General features: G+C 38.2%; 1 protein-coding gene across 4 annotated transcripts in view; it reads right to left on the reverse strand.

The window, feature by feature from the left end:
- Window positions 1–21,210, reverse strand: part of DRC8 (dynein regulatory complex subunit 8) — a 115,033-nt gene that overhangs the window by 47,646 nt on the left and 46,177 nt on the right. For 3 of the 4 annotated variants that reach the window (XM_081824482.1, XM_081824483.1, XM_081824484.1), the window contains one exon: window positions 10,199–10,278. In XM_081824482.1, the coding sequence (XP_081680608.1) occupies window positions 10,199–10,278 (80 nt within the window). Of the gene's footprint in view, window positions 1–10,193; window positions 10,279–21,210 lie in introns of all 4 variants that reach the window. The other variant, XM_081824481.1, reaches the window with a different exon arrangement.

A 21,210-nucleotide genomic window follows, 5' to 3' on the forward strand; every position in this document is an offset into this window, starting at 1 on the left:
GAAAGGGGGATGACCAGCACTTTTATTCCAAGATTGGACCCTACATCATCTTGGCACACCATATTCTTGAGGATCAATCCATTCTGGAATTGATTAGAATGGAGTGTTAAAAACATATATAACTTGATCTGACCTTATATACTTTTCAAAAACTCTTTCATATTTTTCCATTTGCTACTCTTTTTTTTTTTTTTTTTTTAAAGATTTTATTTATTTATTTATTTTGAGAGAGAGCATGAGAGGGAGGAGGGTCAGAGGGAGAAGCAGACTCCCTGCCGAGCAGGGAGCCCGATGCGGGACTCGATCCCGGGACTCCAGGATCATGACCTGAGCCGAAGGCAGTTGCTTAACCAACTGAGCCACCCAGGCGCCCTCCATTTGCTACTCTTAACACTCCTGTGGTTTAAGTGATGCAGGTATAAGGAAAATGAATAAAAAGAGAGTGACACATAAAAATCCAATCATAGTAATCAAAACAGTATGGTACTGGCATAAAAACAAACACATACATCAGTAGAACAGGATAGAGAGGCAAGAATGTGTGATGGAGAAAACAGTCTTTTCAATAAATTGCATTGGGAAAACTAGACACCTACATGCAAAAAAGATGAAACTGGACCACTTTCTTACACCACATTTAAGAAAACCCCCTAAAAATGGATTAAACCTAAACGTAAAATCTGAAACCATAAAACTCCCAGAAGAAAACAGAGGCAGTAATCTCTTGGACATTGCCCTCAGCAACATTTTTATAGATATATCTCCTCTGGCAAGGGAAACAAAAGCAAAAATAAACTATTGGAACTGTGCCAAAATAAAAATCTTTTTCACAGTGAAGAAAACCATCAACAAAAACAGAAGGGCAGCCTAGCGAATGACAGAAGATATTTGCAACTGACATATCTAATAAGGGGTTAATATCCAAAATATATAAAGAATTTATACAATGGAACACCAAAAAACCCCCAGATAATCTGATTAAAATGGGCAGAGGACCTAACTAGATATTTTTTCCTGAAGACATACAGATGGCCAACAGGCACATGAAAAGTTGCTCAGGGAAATGCAAATCAAAACCACAATGAAATACCACCTCACACCAATCAGAATGGCTAATCTCAAAAAGACAAAAAAGGACAAGTGTTGGCAAAAAAGGAGAGAAAAGGGAACCCTCATGTAGTGTTGGTAGGAATGTAAATTGGTGCAACCACTACAGAAAACAGTAAGAGACCCTCAAAAAATTAAAAATAAATATACCATATGTTCCAGCAGTTTTACTACTGGGTATTTATCCAAAGAAATCAAAACACTAAATCAAAAAGATATCTGCACCCCCATGTTTACTGCAGCATTTTTTACAAGAGCCAAGATATGCAAGCAACCCAAGTGTCCATCAATAGATGAATGGATAGAGAAGATGGGATACACACACACACAGGAACATTTCTTAGCCATACAAAAAATGAAATCTTGGGCGCCTGGGTGGCTCAGATGGTTAAGCATCTGCCTTCAGCTCAGGTCATGATCCCAGGGTCCTGGGATCGAGTCCCGCATCGGGCTCCCTGCTCCTCGGGAGCCTGCTTCTCCCTCTGCCTCTCTCTCTCTCTGTCTCTCATGAATGAATAAATAAAATCTTTAAAAAAAAAAAATGAAATCTTGCCATTTGCAACAACATGGATAGACCTAGAAGGTATTATCTAAGTGAGATGAGTCAGACAAGAGAAAGACAAATACTATATGATTTCACTTATATGTGGAATCTAAAAAGCAAAGCAAATGAACAAACAAACAAAAATGAAACAGACTCTTAAATACAGAGAACAAACTGGTGGTTGCCAAAAAGGAGGTGGGGGGGAGGGTGGATACAACAGGTGAAGGAGATTAAGGGGTACAAACTTCCAGTTATAAAATAAATAACAAATGAAAAGAACAGTATAGGGAATTAGTCAATAATATTGTAATAAAGTAAAAAAAATCAAAGATAGAGCCAGCAACTGACTCCACCAACTTCTAGTATACTTTTATTCTGTTTAAAGAACATACATTACAAAAAACTAGACTGGTTTGTGATTCAGATTTGAGTGACGTTCAAATTAAATTTATCAGCTACATGGAAAAATTAATTCATATCTTTACTTTAGAGACATTCCTTGTGGAATGTTGTTTTTTTCTTTTTTACCATACTAGCTTTATTCAGGCCAACTTAAATTTATTCTATTAAAACTACTCTGATGACTTTTGTTTGTTTCCAAAAGTCAAATCCATATTCATTTTTTTTTAAGATTTTATTTATTTATTTGACAGAGAGACACACAGCGAGAGAGGGAACACAAGCAGGGAGGAGTGGTAGAGGGAGAAGTAGGCTTCCTGCCGAGCAAGGAGCCCAATGTGGGACCCGATCCCAGGACCCTAGGACCACGGCCTGAGCCAAAGGCAGACGTCTAACAACTGAGTCACCCAGGCGCCCTCAAAAGTCAAATCCATATTCAAATGGTGCGTAATTTAACCATTTTTTTAAAGTTTCTGAACACCAGAAAGTAAAAGTAGTCAAAAGACAGATGGCATACATTTCACACACTATGGCTAAGATCTTTAATATATAAAAAGATAAATAATTCAATAAAAAATGGGAAAGGCCATGAACTGCCAGTTCAAACAAAAGGAAATATAAATCACTTTTATTTTTTTATTTTTATTTTTTTTAAGATTTTATTTATTTGACAGAGAGAGACACAGTGAGAGAGGGAACACAAGCAGGGGGAGTGGGAGAGGGAGAAGCAGGCTTCCCGCCAAGCAGGGAGCCCGATGCGGGGTGCAATCCCAGGACCCTGGGATCATGACCTGAGCAGAAGGCAGACACTTAATGACTGAGCCACCCAGGCGTCCTTATAAATCATTTTTAGACATACAGAAAGATGTCCGTATTAGAGAAATGAAATTAACACTGAGTTTCTATTTTTCAGGTATCACATTAGCAAAAATTCTAAAGTTTGATAATTAACTTTGTTTGAGAGAGAGTAGGGAAATAGGCACACTCATAAAATGAAGTGAGAGAATACATTGTCAATATAGCGACCTCTAGCAAAAATATTCATGCACTTTGATATACGTCCAAGAATTTATCCTAAAGAAAAATTCTCACTTTTGCAAAATAACATGCAGAGTAAGATATTCTCAGCAACATGGACTAGCATAACAAGAGCCTGGAAACAACCTAAATACCCATTGAGAGGAGATTAATTAAGTATATTATGTTTCATCCATACAATGAAATGAGGAAACTCTTATGTACTAATAAAGAATAATCACAAAGTTATGGTAAGTAAAAAAAGCAAAGTACAGAATAGTTTCTCACCACTTATGTAAAAACATACACACACATCCTATAACTCAACATCAAAAAAAAAAATACAATTTAAAAATGGGCAAAGGGCTTAAACAGACATTTCTCCACAGAAGATGTACACATGCAAAATGCTCAACATCATTACTCATTAGACAAATGCAAATCAAAACCACAACAGGATACCACTTTACACCCATTACGATAAAGATGACAAGCAGAAAATAACAAGTGTTGGTTAAGGACATGGAGAAATTGGAATCCTTGCACTTTGCTGGTAGAAATGTAAAGTGATACAGTTCCTGGGGAAAACAGTATGGTGGTCTCTTCAAAAATTAAACATAGAATGACTATATGATCTACCAATTCTGCTGCTGGGTAGACATCCAAAAGAACTGAAAGCAGAAACCTGAACAAATATTTGTTCACCAATGTTCATATAGCAATATTGTTCAAAAAGCCGAAAGGCAGTAACAACCCAAATGTCCATGAACAGAGGGATGGATAAACAATATGGTATATATGTACAGTAGAGTACTATGCAACCTTAAGAAGGAGTGAAATTCTGACACATGCCACAACATGGATGAACCTTAAAGACATTACGCTAAAAGAAATAAGCCAGACACAAAAGGGCAAATGCATGACTTCACTTATATGAGGTACCTAGAATAGTTAAACTCATAGAAACAGGAAGTAAAATAGTGGTTACCAGGATTGAGGGAGAGGAGGAATGGGGAGTTATTGTTTAAAAGGTACAGAGTTGGGGCACCTGGGTGGCTCAGTTGGTTGGGTGCCTGGCTCTTGGTTTCAGCTCAGGTCATGGTCTTGGGGTCGTGGGATCAAGCCCTGCATAGGGCTCCATGCTCAGCACAGAGCCTGCTTGTCCCTCTCCCTCTGTTTCTCCCCACCACTCACACTCTCTTTCAAATAAATAAATAAAATCTTCAGAAAAAAAAGTTAAAAGGTACAGAGTTTTGGTATGTGAAGATGAAAAATTTCTAGGACCATGGCCTGAGCCAAAGGCAGACGCCTAACAACTGAGATGGATAGCAGTAATGTAAATGTACTAAAGTCACTAAACTATACACTTAAAAATGGTTAAAATGTTAAATTTTATGTTATATATACTTAACACAATAAAACACACACTTGTATTTGCATGGACTTTCTCTGGAAAAAACCTGTAACAACTCTTGCCTTTAAAAATAGGAACTGGATAGGGCACTTGGGTGCTGAGTCAGTTAAGTGTCTGGCTCTTGGTTTCAGCTCAGGTCATGATCTCAAGGTCCTGAAATGGAGCCCCACGTCAGGCTCCACACTCAGCATGGAGTCTGTTTGTCCCTATCCTTCTGCCCTTCCCCCTGCTTGTGCTCATGCTCTCTCTCTCTTTACTCTTTCTCAAATAAATAAATAAAATCTTAAAAAAAAAAAAGAGGACTGGATAGCCAGGAGTTAGAGGTGAAAAGATGTATCCATCACTACTTTTTGTACCTTTAGAATCTTACCCCATGTCTATATATTATCTATTCAAAAACTCGATTTTCAATCAGTCTTTTGATTGAAATCTCAACACAGAGCAGGAAAATGTATGTAAGTCAAAAGGTATTATGTTCTAGGTTTTATATGAGGCAAATTAAAATGCCCCCAATTAGTGTTATTTTTTAAAAACCTGCCTCGATGTTTTTCAAGGTGCCAACTTTCAAAAACTATTTAACAAGGAAAATGAACTACTTCAAAACTTAAAAGATCAAAACAGAATGCACAGAAATACGTAAAAAATTCTTATGAGAGGTTTGTTATGTATAATTACTAATCCAGAGTAAATAGAAGAAAAACAACTCTAAATTGTTTACTTTAAGAATATAAAGTGTACTACTACTAATAATACCTAATTTGTTCCAAGTTTTAAATCCCAAGCTAATTTGTTCTGAGCTAATATTGTTCTAAGAGCTTTAAAAATGTCCACTGACAACAGTGGTTCTCATATTTTTGGGTTTTAGAACTCCTTTTGCGTTCTTAAAAATGATAAATCCTCAGAAAGCCTTTCCTTATGTGAGTTGTATTTTTAAAAATATTTTAAAAATATTTTTAAAAAATTTTTAAATATTCACTTAGAAATCCTTTTAAAATACTTCAAATTTTTCATTCAGAAATAACAAATAAATCCATTACAAGTGTAGGTCAATAACATAATTTTATGAAAAATAACTATATTTTCCACAAGAACAAATTTAATTAGAAGAATGGCACCATTTTACATGTTTGCAAATCTCTGTAATGTCTGGCTTAACAGAAGACAGCTGGATTCTCCTATCTGGTTTGGCATCCAATCTGTTGCAATATCACATATCATGTAGCTTTTCAAAAACTCCAATATATACTTGTGAAAAAATGAGAATGAAAATAGCAAATACTGCCTTAGATTTATTATAAAAATAGTTTTGACTTCCCAGACCCCTGAAAGGGTCCTTCCTATGAGGTGAAGGTGAAAATTAAGTTACTTAGTCAGAGAGCCAGGAGTGGAGCCCAGGGCGGTCTGATTCTGGACCCCAGGGTTGCCCCTCGGAGCCAGGAGGAGAGCAGCAGGGAACCCTTTCATGATGTTTTATGCAGTGGTACAGTTTCAAATTCAATCTTTCAATTCGTGCAAAGCAGAGGTTGGGAGAAGGGAGAGTAACAGCCACAAAATTCATCTGTAAAGGGGCCCAGGTCTGTCCTACAAGGAAAATGGCATCTTACCTACAGGGTAGGGGAGACACAGCCAAATGTGCTGGAAGCCCCTCTAGGAACAGCTCTCTCCTGCCCAAACCAAGCCATTATCTATGTCTCACTCCATCCAATGCTTCTCTACACCACTTGAATTCTGCCTTCAAATTCTTTTTTTTTTTTTTCAGTTTTCTTGAGAAAAAAATCAACATATATCGATTGCTGTGTAAGTTTAAGGCATACAGCATGATGGTCTGATTTATGTAGGTTGGGACATGATGACCACAAGAGGTTCAACCAACATTCATCTTCTTATACAGACACAATTAAAAAATAAATAAGAAAAAAAAAAGGGTCTCCTTGTGATGAGAACTCTTACGATTTACTTTCCTCGCAGCTTCCCTATAAACCATACAGCAGCGTTAGGTGTACTCACCCTGTTGTACATTACATCCCTAGTACTCACCTTGTAACTAGACGTTTGCACCTTTTAACCAGCTCCCTCCAATTCCCCCTCCCCATCCTCCATGGCCAGTAACCACAAGTCTGATCTCTTCTTCTGAGTTTGTTTTTTAGATTGTTCGTATTTAGATTCCACATATATGTGAAATCATAGGGTGTTTGTCTTTCTCTGACTTACTTCACTTAGCATATCCCTCAGGATTCAACCATGTTGTCACAAACGGCAGGATTTCCTCATTTTTATGGCTGAATAATATATATATATGTGTGTGTGTGTATACACAACTTCCTTATCCATTCATCTGTCAATGAACAATTGGGTTGTTTCTATGTCTTTTTTTTTTCAATTAAATGTTTTTCAATTAATTAAAATGTTTAAAAAGAAGAGTAATAAAGAGCCTAGTTCTATCAGATATTAAAGCACATTTTAAATTTACAGCAATTAGGGGTGCCTGGGTGGCTCAGATGGTTAAGCGTCTGTCTTTGGCTCAGGTCATGATCCCAGGATCCTGGGATCAAGTCCCGCGTCGGGCTCCCTGCTCAGCGGGGAGCCTGCTTCTCCCTCTGCCTCTCTCTCTCTCTGTCTGTCTCTTACGAATAAATAAATAAAATCTTAAAAAAAAATTTACAGCAATTAGGGGCACCTGGGTAGCTCAGTCGGTTGAGTGTATGCCTTCAGCTCAGGTCATGATCTCAAGGTCCTGGGATCGAACCCCACATCGGGCTCCCTGCTCAGGAAAGGCATCTGCTTCTCCCTCTCCCTCTCCCTGCTGCTCCCCCTGCTTGTGCTCTCTCTCTCTCAAATAAAGAAATAAATAAAATCTTTAAAAAAATAAATTTACAGCAATTAGTACTGAGTTGACCTAGCAGAAGACTGAAAGGTAAAGCAACAGATCAGAATACATAGCCCAAATTAGATTCAACTATAGAAAAGGCAATATATTATAAAGTAGGTGTAATAATTCATGATGTAAATAAAATAAACTGTTTAGCAATTTGGAGGGGAAAAAAGTCTATATTTAGACCTTCACTTTTAATCACATGCCAAAATAAATTCTAGCTAGATTAACTGTTTTTACAATAAAGCGTGGGCAGAGGCTGAGAAAGGCAGGACCAGATCTCATTCATCACTGTGCTCCCAGGGGCTCGTCCGGGGCTGCTGGGCAGCTGCCCAAACACAGGGAACTACCTTGAGCTCCGACTCTGCTGCTAGCCCCTTGTGCCCTCTTGGGCAAGTCACTTTGCTTCTCCGTCCCATAAAGTGTGCACAGTAATGACCCCAGCTGCACAAGAACACCCATTATGAGCTTCAGAGTACTATACAAATTAACAAAAGGAATGAAGACTAGGAAGCTACATCCATCCCTGTTGCTATGATTCGAATATGCTTAACATTAATATTTTAGTGAGAAAAATAATGCCAATTTTCTTTGTAATCTACTTAATAAAGTAGACAATTTAGGTTGTAAAAATATACACTTTCCCTTGGGGCCTCAGGAAAATTTTTAAATTTTGAATGGGAAAAAGATGCATCTCATAAGCATGTCTATTTTTCCTGAATTAGCACTTTTACCCAAAAAAGACCTGGCATCAGTGCTCTAAGAGAGCTGGGAGGTTTTCTTTTCACTGCTTCTTTCATGGGGCCCAAAGGCAGGAGACAGGTCCAGGAGGTCCACGAAGGGTGAGGAGGGGAGGGGGAAGGGGGTAGCGGGGCACGGCAGAAGATTTAGAATTTTAAAACCCTGAAATGACCTTGAGCAAGCTATTTACCTTTTCTTTGTTTCCAGAAACTGGAGATGCCAACTCTTACCACACAATTAAAAGACTAAGATGAGGTCATACACATGAGCGCCCTGCACCCAATTACAGGTCTTTTGTCGGCCAGCAAGCCTTGAGTAAATGCTGGCTTCTCTTCTCTGCTGCCCTTCTCTCTCATAAAGCTCTCCTGGCCCTCCTCCCGCTTTCCCTGGCCTCTCTCACAGTCCCTCTCTCCCCTGCCCCCAGGAGAGCCCTGCAGCTTCAGCGAGGGGTCTGAGGCAAAGGCCATCCAGGGATTTGGTCACGCATGTCAAATGCTCCCCACCCCATCTCAAACCCTATCACGGCCACCACCGCCCCACCCGGTCATTTTCCTCCTAGGATACTTGCACTCCACGGTCGCTCAGGCAGCCCGCACCAGTGCCTGAGCACCTGGAGCCCGGCACGTGACCCGCACACTTCCTTGGCAATAGCTGAGCCAGGGCTCACAAAGGGCCGACTACAGTGATGGTTCTGGAATGTAATTCTCAACCTCATCCCCTGCTGTAAGGCGCATAAACACAGATGAGGTATAAAACTGAGCTTTATAAGGTGCTACTATAAAGTAATCAACTGGACTGCACCTCTTGGTCTCCTCTCCTGCAATCATACCTGTGCCTCCAGGTGTAAGAAACTAAACAATACGTATAGTAACAATATGTCGCAAATAAAAGAAAACTGTACACTGTTCCTCCAGTTGAAAGCACTTAGGCTCCTGACCAGTCCTGGAAGTGATGGCAGCCACGTATAAGCCTCAAACTGTTCCTCTCCAGTTCTACTTCTGTTCTTCCCACAGCCCTGCTGGCCTCTGTGTACTAGGCTCTGAGTTTTGAGACTGTGATCCCACCAAATGTTCCTCATTCAGCTCGCCGCTCTTCTGGAAGAATGGTTTCATGACCGCTCCATGATGTACGTGGCATGGATCCTACAACTTCTGTTCTTCTCCTGGATAGTTTCCCTCTGCCTTTTTTTTTCTTTCTGGTCTCGAACTATTCCATCCCCTTTACTCCATTCCTGATCTACCAGTATTCATGTCTCTCATCCTTTATGTTCTTTTGTTTGGGTTCTTTCTGTTATTTTACTTGGGGAGTGCATCATCATTTAAGCATAATTAATCTTTCTAATTCATGGCTTGATAATACATATTTATTTTATCTTAAATTTTAAAGATTTATTTATTTATTTGAGAGAAAGAGAGCACAAGTGGGAGAGGCAGAAGGAGAAGGAGAGAATCTCAAGCAGACTCCACACTAAGCGCAGAGCCCAGCACGGAGCTCAATCTCACAACCGTGAGATCACAGCCTGAGCCAAAACCAAGAGTCTGAGGCTTAACCAACTGCACCATCCAGGTGCCCTATACTTATTTGAAAAAGAAATTCTGTTCATTCACTCAACAATTATTTACTGAGCACCAATTAAGTCTCTAGCACTAATGCTCCACCAGAGTTCACCTCCCCCACAGAACTTACAGTCTACAGGTTGAAATGGGCAATGTGGATATTCTTTTCACCAGACTATAAAGAATAAGAAACAGTATTGATCTGAAGCAATCATAGGAAAATAAAAAATTTAAATAGCATAATAAGGGGCACCTGGGTGGCTCAGTCGGTTAAGAGTCCAACTCTTGGTTTCAGCTCAGGTCATGATCTCATGGGTTGAGGGATCAAGCCCCACGTTGGGCACCACATTCAGCAGGGAGTCTGCTTGAAGATTCTCTCCCTCTGCCCCTCCCCCCACTCACATGCCCCCACACACTCTCTCTCTCAAATAAATAGATATATAGCATAATAAATCCAAGGACTGAAAAAAAGACAAGAGCCCTCTTCTATTGTAACAGTTGTATCAGTAATTTAGAATTAGGACAAAGAAAACATTGCCAAACCTCACATCCACTGTATTATTCGCCTCATGGTCAAACACTTCAAAAGCCTCCTTGATTTTTTTGTGATATTCTGCTACGGCTATCTCTGCAAAAGACAAAGTAAATAAAAAGTGTTTTACTTTACCTTTGAATTCAAAACAAAAATTTCAACCACTAAGCTAGAAATTCTCAATGAGGAAGAGCATGCAGAACTCTTTCCTAATCTTAGCGTCATGTAGCATGTTCATCTTTGTCTAGAGATAGCAAGGAATGGACAGACTCTCGTTTCCTGAGGCATGAGACACCCACAACACAGTACCAGAGGTGCACCACTCTTGAGTACACAGTGCCATGGGTTTCATGTGTTTGTAGTCATGAGGCCACCACGCAGATCAAGGTATAGAATGCTTCCAACACAGCCTATCTTTTGTCCCAAGTAGTCTGGGCAGAGTCCCAGCCCAAGAGGCAGAAGGAGTCCAGCTCTACAGATAGAGTGTGGCTCACTGGTATGCCTGCCTGTGCACTTGAGGAGGGCTAAAGTTGGGGAGTGGGAGGCATGCAAAAGCAACACAAGACACTCTCTCAAAGGGCTTTCAAACTAGTTTTGAGACTAAGACTTACTTACAAGAAATGATTAAAAAGTCATTTATTCAATAAACATTTATTGAGTCTCTGCTAGGTGCTAGACACTATTCTAAGTGCTAACGTTATAACAAGGAACAAAACAGACAAAAATGCCTACCTCCACAGAGCTGTTTTTATTGAGGGAGATATATAAGCTTATACATATTTGGTAAAAATACACTGTTAAGTCAAATGGTGCTGGAAAAAATAAAGCAGGTAAGGGACACAGAGTGCTGGGGGGGCTGGGTCTTGAGAAAGGAGTGGGGTGGTGGTTTCGGAAGGCCTCCTTAGTGATAAGGTGTCTTCTGCACAGGGGGAAAAGCCAGCTTTATGAATATCTACAGGAGGAGTTTTTAGGCAAATAGAACCGCAGAGGCAGAATGGTAGAAATAAGGTCAGAAAGGTGTGATTTTAGGGGGGAGGACAAGTTCTATATGGTCTCTGTATACTGCTTTAAAGGTTTTGTCTTTTACTTTAAATGAGATGGTGAACCACTGGAAGGTTCTAAACAGTGACATGACATGGCCTGGCTTATATTCACTTCAGTTATAATGTTAAGAATATACCAGAAAGGGACAAGGGTGGAAGGAGAGACCAGTTAGGAGGTTATTGCAGTATTCTAGAGAGAGTCTAATGGTGACAGGACAAGGATGGAAACAGTTGGAGATGGTGAGAAATGATAGGATTCTGGATATATTCTAAAGGGCAGAGTCGACAAGACTTGCTGATAGGTTTGATGTTAGATGCAGAGGAAAAGAAGGGGTTGAGGCTGACTCCAAGGTGTTTGGCTGAGTGGAAGAATAAAGGGAAAAACAATGCAATCAAGTTTCAAAATTTATTTTTCAAATAGTAACATAGGACACCCAGAAAGAGAGAGATTGAGTTCATATACTCATTTAAATTATAAATATAATACCATCAAATTGCAGAAAATGGGAAAAAATTTATTCATATTCCCTATGAGTAACATTACCCTAACATAACCACTCATCACTTTGCTATATTTTCCTCCAATCTTTCTTCATACACAACTTTTTATATGTATCATTTAAGAACTACCATTCATTCACTCAACAAAAACTTACTGAATGAAACACTATGTACCAGATTCTGTGCCAGGTGCTGTACCTACATTTATAACCAGAGGTAAGCATCGATCAAAGCTCAGAAAGGTCTGGGGTGCCTGGGTGGCTCAGTCAGTTGAGTATCAGACTCTTGATCTTGGCTTGGGTCATGATTTTGGGGTCGTGGGATTAAGCCCTGCCTCGAGCTCCTCGCGCTGGGCATGGAGCCTGCTTAGGATTCTTTCTTTCCCTCTCCCTCTGCCCCTCCCCTCACTTGGGCTCTCTTTCTCTAAAAAAAATAACACACACACAAAAAAACAAATAAAATAAAATAAAGCTCAGAGAGGTTAAGCAACTGGTGCAAGATCACAGAGTTGCCAAGTGGCAGAGCTGGACTGAACTGGATCTATCTCACTTGAGAGATCCTGCTCTCTCCCACACTCTATCCCCACTTCACTAACTGCTAGTACTCATTAGTTTAAAAACTGTAACTCCTAATCACTTCATTCAAATACTATACCTTTCCAGGCTCAACATAACCTATATAACCTTCCATTTTTAACAGTACCAAAGGAATGTACCACAATTTATTGATATTAGTTTTTCTTTATCATAAAAAACATGACAATGAACCATGTTTGCTAATTTAATAAGCAAAAAAATAACTGTTATCTCATTATTTAAATTTATACTTCCTTGATTACAAGTGACTGAATGATGATCCATATGCTTGTATGTGACTTCTGCTTTCTATGCTGTGAGCTATCTGTTCTTGTTCTCTGCTCACTCCTACTAGGATCTTCCATTTTTTCTTAGCAATTTGTATGTGCTCTTTAAATAATGAAGACTTAACCCCGTGTCATAATTACTGCAAACAATCTTTCAGGTCAGTTGTTTGCATTTGTTTTTCTAAAATAAAACCAGTTTCATATCCTAGCTGATCATCAATACCATACATGATTACTGGAGGAAAAAAAAAAAGGATGTGTAAGAAAGAGTTTAGATTAAGTAAAAATCACTTCAAATCCTACCATGCAGGGTGAGCTACTTTTATTGTTTTCTCCTAATCTAATTTTCACTCAACAATAAATTGGGAGCATCTTGTACTCTCAAAAGAATATTGATTACATTATCATTTTTAGTGACTGTTTGGTATTCCATTATAGAGCTTTATCATAATTTAGCCAACCCTCTAATTGTAGACATTTCAATTGCCTCCAATTTTCCATTGTTATAATTATTCTTTAGTGAACAATCTTGCCCAACTCATCTTTGTGAGTTTGTCTTATTATCTCACTGAAATACAATGAGTTGAATACAGTTGGACTTGTGTGGGGTATTGGGAAGGTTCTAATTAGTCATCATATTGTCTTGGAGGGGTGCCTGGGTGGCTCAGTCGTTAAGCGTCTGCCTTTGGCTCAGGTCATGATCCCAGGGTCCTGGGATCGAGCCCCGCATCGGGCTCCCTGCTCCGCGGGAAGCCTGCTTCTCCCTCTCCCACACTCCCCCTACTTGTGTTCCCCCTCTCTGTGTGTCTCTGTCAAATAAATAAATAAAATCTTAAAAAAAAAAATACTGTCTTGGGAAAGTCTCACTGGTTATAACACTGCCAATGCACAAAGCTGATGTCTGCTTTTTAAATTTAAGGTCATTTCATTTATTTTTTAAGTTTTTATTCAAATTCCAGTTAGTTAACATGCAGTGTAATATTAGTTTCAGGAATACAATATAGTGATTCAACACTTCCATACAACACCCAGTGCTTACCACAAGTGCTCTCCTTAATGCCCATCACTTATTTCACCCATCCTACTGCCCTGCGCCCCTCCCCCCACCCCACACTCCCCTCTGGTAACCATCAGTTTGTTCTCTACAGTCTGTTTCTTGGTTTGTCTCTTTCTTTTTTTAATTTTCCCTTTGCTTGTTTGTTTCTTAAAGTCCGCATAAGGCTGAAATCATATGGTATTTGTCTTTCTCTGACTTATTTCACTTAGCATAACACCCTCTAGTTCTGTCATTGCAAATGTCAAGATTTCATTTAAAAATTTTTTTTTATTATTATGTTATGTTAATCATTTTTTGATGGCTGAGTAGTATTACATTGTATATATATACCACATCTTCTTTATCCATTCATCAGTCAATGGACACTTAGGTTGTTTCCAAGATTTGGCTCTTGTAAATTATGCTGCTATAAACATCGGGGTGCATGTATCCCTTTAAATTAGTATTTTTGTATTCTTTAGGTAAATACCTAGTAGTGCAACAGCTGGATTGTAGGGTAGTTCTATTTTTAACCTTTTCAGGAATCTCCATACTGCTTTCCAGAGTGGCTGTACCAGTTTGTATTCCCACCAACAGCGCAAAAGGGTTTCCCTTTCTCCACATCCTTGCAAACACCTTGTGTTTGTTGTGTTGTTTCTTGTGTTGTTGAGTTTAGCCATTTTGACAGATGTGAGGTGGTAACTCATTGTGGTTTTGATTTGTATTTCTCTGATCAGTGATGTTGAGCATCTTTTCATGTGTCTGTTGGCCATTTGCATGTCTTTTTTGGAAAAATGCCTATTCATGTCCTCTGCCCATTTTTAAATTGGATTATGTCTTCTGAGTGTTGACTTTTATAAGTTCTTCATATATTTTGGATACTAATTTTTTATCAGATATGTCATTTGCAAATATCTTCTCCCACTCCAAAGGTTGCCTTTTAGTTTTGTTGATTGTTTCCCTCGATGTGCAGAAGCTTTTTATTTTGATGAAGTCCCAATAGTTTATTTTTGCTTTTGTTTTCCTTGCCTCTGGAGACATATCTAGAACGAAGTTGCTACAGCCAATGTCAAAGAGGTAACTTACCTGTGTTTTCCTCTAGGATCTTTATGGTTTCAGGTCTCACATTTAGGTCTTTCATACATTTCAAATTTCTTTTTTTTCTGGTGTAAGAAAGTGGTCCAGTTTCATTCCTCTACATGTTGCTGTCCAGTTTTCCCAACACCATTTGTCTTTTTCCCATTGGATATTCTTTCCTTCTTTGCCAAAGATTAATTGACCGTATAATTATGGGTTCATTTCTGGGTTTTCTATTCTGTTCCATTGATCTATGTGTCTGTTTTTGTGCCAGTACCATACTGTTTTGATCACTACAGCTTTGTAATATAACTTGAAGTCCAGAATTGTGATGCCTCCAGCTTTGCTTTTCCTTTTCAAGATTGCTTTGGCTATTCAGGGTCTTTTGTGGTTCCATACAAATTTTAGGTTTGTTCTAGCTCTGTGAAAAAAATGCTGCTGCTATTTTTATAGGGATTGCATTAAATGTGTAGATTGCTTTGAGTAGTGTAGACATTTTCACAATATTTGTTCTTCCAATCCATGAGTATAGAATGTCTTTCCATTCTTTTTGTCCTCTTCAATTTGTTTCATCAGTGTTTTATAGTTTTCAGAGTACAGGTCTTTCACTTCTTTGGTTAGGTTTAGTCCCAGGTATCTTACTGGTTTTGGTGCAATTGTAAATGGGATTGATTCCTTAATTTCTCTTTCTGCTGCTTCATTACTAGTGTATAGAAATGCAGCAGATTTCTATACATTGATTTTGTATTCTGTGACTTTACTGAATTCGTGTATCGGTTCTAGCAGTTTTCTGGTGGAGTTTTTCAGGTTTTCTATATAGAGTATTATGTCATCTGCAAACAGTAAAGTTTTGCTTCTTCCTTGCCAATTGGGATGCTCTTTATTTCTTTTTGTTGTCTGATTGCTAGGACTATGTTGTCTGATGGCTAGGACTTCCAGTATTATGTTAAATAATAGTTGTGAGAGTGGACATCCGTGTCTTGTTCCTGACCATAGAAGAAAAGCACTCAGTTTTTCCCCATTTAGGCTATTAGCTGTGGGTTTTTCATAGATGGCCTTTATTATATAGAGGTATGTTCCTTCTAAACCTACTTTGTTGAGGGTTTTTATCATGATGTTTAATTTTAAGGTCATTTAAAAAGTATATTATCTTTTATTTTTAGGTAGTCACATCAGATGAGTTTTCTTCTTATCTTTTAAATTTTTGAAACTTACCCTTTGAGGACCTTCCATGTGGAGGTCCTGGGACAGTGGCCCACCCAGACAGGGTACAGAAGTTGCACACCCTTGCCCTCATACCTCGCCCTATGTATCTCTTCCATCTGGCTGTTCCTGGGTTAGAAACTCAAGAGGAATACTGGAGGTCAGTCTAACTCTTGACTGGAGTTAAATATTTCCTACAACATGTGCAACGTGTGGTTCTCTAGCTCTCGCCTGATGAGTTCTGCAAGACAGAGAGCCCCACCAGGGGCAGCCAACCTCAAAGCCAGACAAACAGTTCTAGTGTAAAATCTGCTCTATATTATACTGGTGTCACATCCCTAAGTCAAGTGCAAGTGATTTTCATACTATCTAAAATTCTTCGGAGGGGAATTATTCTAACATTTAATCTGTGTCTAAATAAAGGATACATGCACCCCAATGTGTATGCAAGACAACTCTACAGGTGTGAAGAAAACATTACAATTACATTTAGAAAGAAAGGAAAAGAAAGGAAAGGAGTTTATACTTCGAAAGGACCAAGAAGGAAGGAGATAATCATCCTTTTTCTGGAGATTTGGTGAATACTCAATTCTATTTTTTTCTACAATTTAAAAATATATCTTACTCTTTCATACATATGAAATTTATTTTGACTTGATTCAAAGTGACAGACTAACTTCTAATCATAGTTTAGTGACTGCTAATTTACTAAGCACTTGATTTATTTCCTCCTACTTTATAATGTGATCTGGTGTCCTATTTGATGGAGACTATTTCTATTGACTATTCTGATTCCATTCTGATCTGCATTTCTAGTCTTATGCAATTACCATACTATTTTATTTGTTGCCACTGCATTCGTCTTCTTTTTAGGAATGTTCATTAATATTCTCACCAGTTTATTCTTCTGAAAGAAATTTAGAAATTCAAATAAAATTTAGAAATTCCAAATAAATATCATTGGGAGTTGTATTACTATTGCAACAAAGCTGTATGTTAAAAAGGAATTTACATTTTTATATATGTCAATATATAGGAGATATATATTAGATATATACCCCTTTTTATAAATTAAATAAAAAATTAAATATTGCACGTTAAGGTTTTCCTCATATAAGTCATATACAATTCTCCGAGAAGACTATGCCTGAGTATTTTATGGGTTTTGAAGATATGGTGAGGGAATCTTTTTTAACTCTGTAATTTCTGGCATTTGAGGTCAATGTTGAGTGTTTTGTTGCTGCTATTTATGTCATATGTACCTATTTCCTGATACTTTTTATTATAATCCTTTTTCAGGTGATTAATTTATATTTTCTGATAATACATTTTGTCTCTTCCTTCCAAAATTTATACTTTTTATTTCCTCTTCATGACTTACGGCACTGACCAACTACCAAAGCAACTTGAATGCATAAAATGGAAATGATAATTTTTGGTTTTTAAAAACATTATTACTTTTAATAGATTCAAGAGCCAGTCTTTGACCAGCAAACCCTGTGCTGATTTGTGTCCCAAAACAGGTATCACTTACAACTGAAGGCAGCATCCTTCTATTTCTCCATCTAACTTTGCATATTAAGAACGGGCACTAACTTTTAAATCCCTCTTTTCGATATTTTCTACATTTTCTACAGTGTGCTCTGTTTCACACCCATTCCTCAAGAAGTTTCTCAATAAAAGACTCCAATGATTAACATTTCTGGACAACTTTGAACATTGTAAGTCTCCTCTTGGAGACTTGCAATGTGTGCTCCTACATTAAAGTCTTCAGGATGCTCTACAGTAAAGACACCTGTCACTTTAACAGAGCATTTCCCAAATGTACTCAATCATGGAATCACCTTTTTCCAATTACCATCTGTCAGGAATAATTAATGCCTTAATTGAAATCTGGAACTTCTAACTCAGGAATCCTCAGCTACTGGACATTAGCAAGATGTGAATGGATGACAGGGGCACCAAAAATACTGATCCTCTCATCTTTCACTGTGGCTGGATGAGATCATGCAGCTGAAAGTATTTATTCCGGGGCTTCCCAGAAGGAGGCTTAGAGGAGTACAGGATCTGATGGCATACCCCTTGGTCTGCATAGGTGGCAAGCACCACAAATGCCACCAGACACCCACTGCCCCACATTGCCAAGAAGATGATCTACCACATGGGCTCCCATTGGAGCCATATACCAAACGCACCGCTGTCCACCAAGGACAAAGGACCAGGATGCTGCTGGAGAAGTTCATGTTCCAGATGTCCAAGAAGCATAGTGTGTAACCCAAAGTGTGATCAGGGATTGAAAGGACTCATGGCTCTAGGTAGCAGCCCCAAATCTTTATCTTCACATAAATAGTCTACTTCTGGCCCTCTGCAGCTGATGTGCCCTTTTAGTAGCTTGCTACATGGCTCTAACAATGCATGTGTGTTATATAAATTAAATCTTCATTATTTTCAAATAAATTGATATGAGAAAGTTCAAATGAATTAAAAAACAATTTGCATTATTACAAATTTTTCTACATTATATTTGTCAATAAAGGATACATTTTTAGATTACATAAATATAATTTCAACTATTATTTTTTAATGGTTGAGAAAAGTGCTTTTACACTTTTGTATGAACAAAGCTTCTCATTGGGGGTAAACTACCAAAAACTGAAGCATAAAATCTGATATTAAAAAGTATTCTGGGGCAAGACACCTGGCTGGTTCAGTTGGTAGAGCAGGCAACTCTTGATCTCAGGGTCCTGAGTTCAAGTCCCACTTTGCGAGTAGAGCTTACTTTAAAAAAATAAAAATAAAGAAATAAAAAGTATTCTGGGAAGCAGGATAAAGTTCTTCATTAAAAAATTTTAAACAGGGCTCCTGGGTGGCTCAGATGGTTAAGCGTCTGCCTTCGGCTCAGGTCATGATCTCAGGGTCCTGGGATTGAGTCCCGCATCGGGCTCCCTGCTCCTTGGGAGCCTGCTTCTCCCTCTGCTTCTCTCTCTCTGTCTCTCATGAATAAATAAATAAAATCTTAAAAAAAAAAAATAAAAAATTTTAAATATATTTGGAACTTTTCTATATATAAATTCATCACTTACAAATTTCCTAATACTGTTTTATTTTCTTTTAAAATCATACAGGAAATGCAATGATTTTTTTCATTAAGCCCCATGTGGATGCCTCAACTATTTTCCAGTTGTTACCCCAGTATGCCATACAAATATTATTTGGAAGTGACAAAGGTTGAGAATCGCTACCCTAAGGTAATCACCTTTCTAAGTCCTTTGAGAATGCACTGCTCATTCTCCCCATCAACTATCTCAGGGATTTAAGGAATATTAGCAATATTTTGCTCCCCATTGCTGTTCACAGTCCCTTACTCCTAGGCCGTCATATTTTTTCCAGGTCCTTTAATTAAGAAAAATATCAAACATTCAGAAAAATTGAAGACTTGAGGTAGGGGGATGGGTGAAATAGGTGATGGGGATTCAGGAATGTACCTGACATGATGAGCACCAGGTGATGTATGGAAATGGAGAATCACTATATTGTACACCTGAAACTAATATAACACTATATGTTAACTAACTGGAATTAAAATAAAAACTTAAAAAAAAAACACAAAAGTTGAAAGCTTAGTACTGTAAACAACTCTATATCTACCACCTGCATTGAACTATTGCTAATATTTTGCCATTTGTTTGTCCTCTTTCTGTCTCTGTCCCTAAATAAATAGTAAACATTACAGTACTTCGTCTCTACATGCTTCAGCATGCATCTCCTAAAAATAAGGACATTCTCCTACATAACCCCAATATAACTGTGACATTCTTTAAAATTAACAAAAATTCACTAAGATCATCAAATAACTATTCCATTTTCAAATTTCTCCACTGTACCATAATTGTCACTTAGAGTTTTTTCAACCTAAACCCTAATCAAAGTTTGTGTACTGCATTTGGTTTTTGTTTTGGTTTGGGGGGTTTTTTTTTGGTCTCTTCTAAAGTGAAACAGTCCCCCATTCTTCCCTAACCTCCTCTCCTTCCCACCATGAAATTAGCTTGGTAAAGAGACCAGGCAATGCAATGTCTTACAAAATGCCCTACATCCTGGACTTATGTAAGAGCTTCCTTGCTTTATCCTGTTAAAAACTACTACTTCATTAAGTTTCATTCCTTCAGGACATGTTACCTACTACTAACTCCTTCTCATTGCTGTCTTCTACTGATTCTCTGATCACTGTCCTTCAAATTTCACACCCCAACTAATTAATTTTCCAACAACCCATCCTTACAGTCCTATTTTATCATCAACACCCTCTGATTCTCTGTATGAACAGATATCAGAATGATGCAGCAAAAGCCTAGGAACACCTGGCCAGCAACCCACCATAAGATAAGAGAGAAGCATGGAAAAGACTCTTCATCACAACCTTCAGAAGGGAACCAATCCTGCCAACATCTTGATGTCAGACTTCTAGCCTCCAGAACTGTTAGACAATAAATTTCTGTTGTTTAAGCCATGCTGTTTATGGCATTTTGTTACAACAACTCTAGCAAATTAATATACTACCAAAGTGATGTACACATTCAATCTAATCTTTATCAAGATTCTAGGGGCACCTGGGTGGCTCAGTCATTAAGCGTCTGCCTTCTGCTCAGGTCATGGTCCCAGGGTGCTGGGATTGAGCCCCACATTGGGCTCCCTGCTCGGTGGGAAGATCGCTTCTCCCTCTCCCACTCCCCCTGCTTGTGTTCCCTCTCTCGCTGTGTCTCTCTCCATCAAATAATAAATAAAATCTTAAAATATATATGTATAGTCCAGTGGTGTTTTTTTGTAGAAACAAAACCCATCCTAAAATTCATATGGAATCTCAAAGGACCCAACAATCTTGAAAAAGAAGAACAAAGTTAAAGGACTCGCACTTCCTGATTTCAAAACTTACTACAAAGTTATAGTAATCAAAACACTGTGGTACTGGCATAAAGACAGACATATAGACCAATGGAATAAAATGGAAAGCAGAGAAATAAACCCTCACGTATGGTAAACTGATTTTTGACAAGGGTGCCAAGAAAACTGAATGCAGAAGGACAATCTTTTCAATAAATACTACTGGGAAACCTGGCTATCCATATACAAGAGAGTGAAGTTGGATCCTTATCTTGCACCATACACAAAAATTAACTCAAAAGGAATCAAAGACCTGAATATAAGAGCTCAAACTATGAAACCTTTAGAAGAAAACAGGGGAAAATCTTCATCATATCAGATTTGGCAATAGATATGATCCCAAAGTCATAGGCAACAACCAAAAAAAA

Source organism: Leptonychotes weddellii, chromosome 6 (assembly GCF_054177405.1).
Source record: "Leptonychotes weddellii isolate Sample4059 chromosome 6, ASM5417740v2, whole genome shotgun sequence".
In the NCBI taxonomy this organism is placed as follows: domain Eukaryota; kingdom Metazoa; phylum Chordata; class Mammalia; order Carnivora; family Phocidae; genus Leptonychotes; species Leptonychotes weddellii.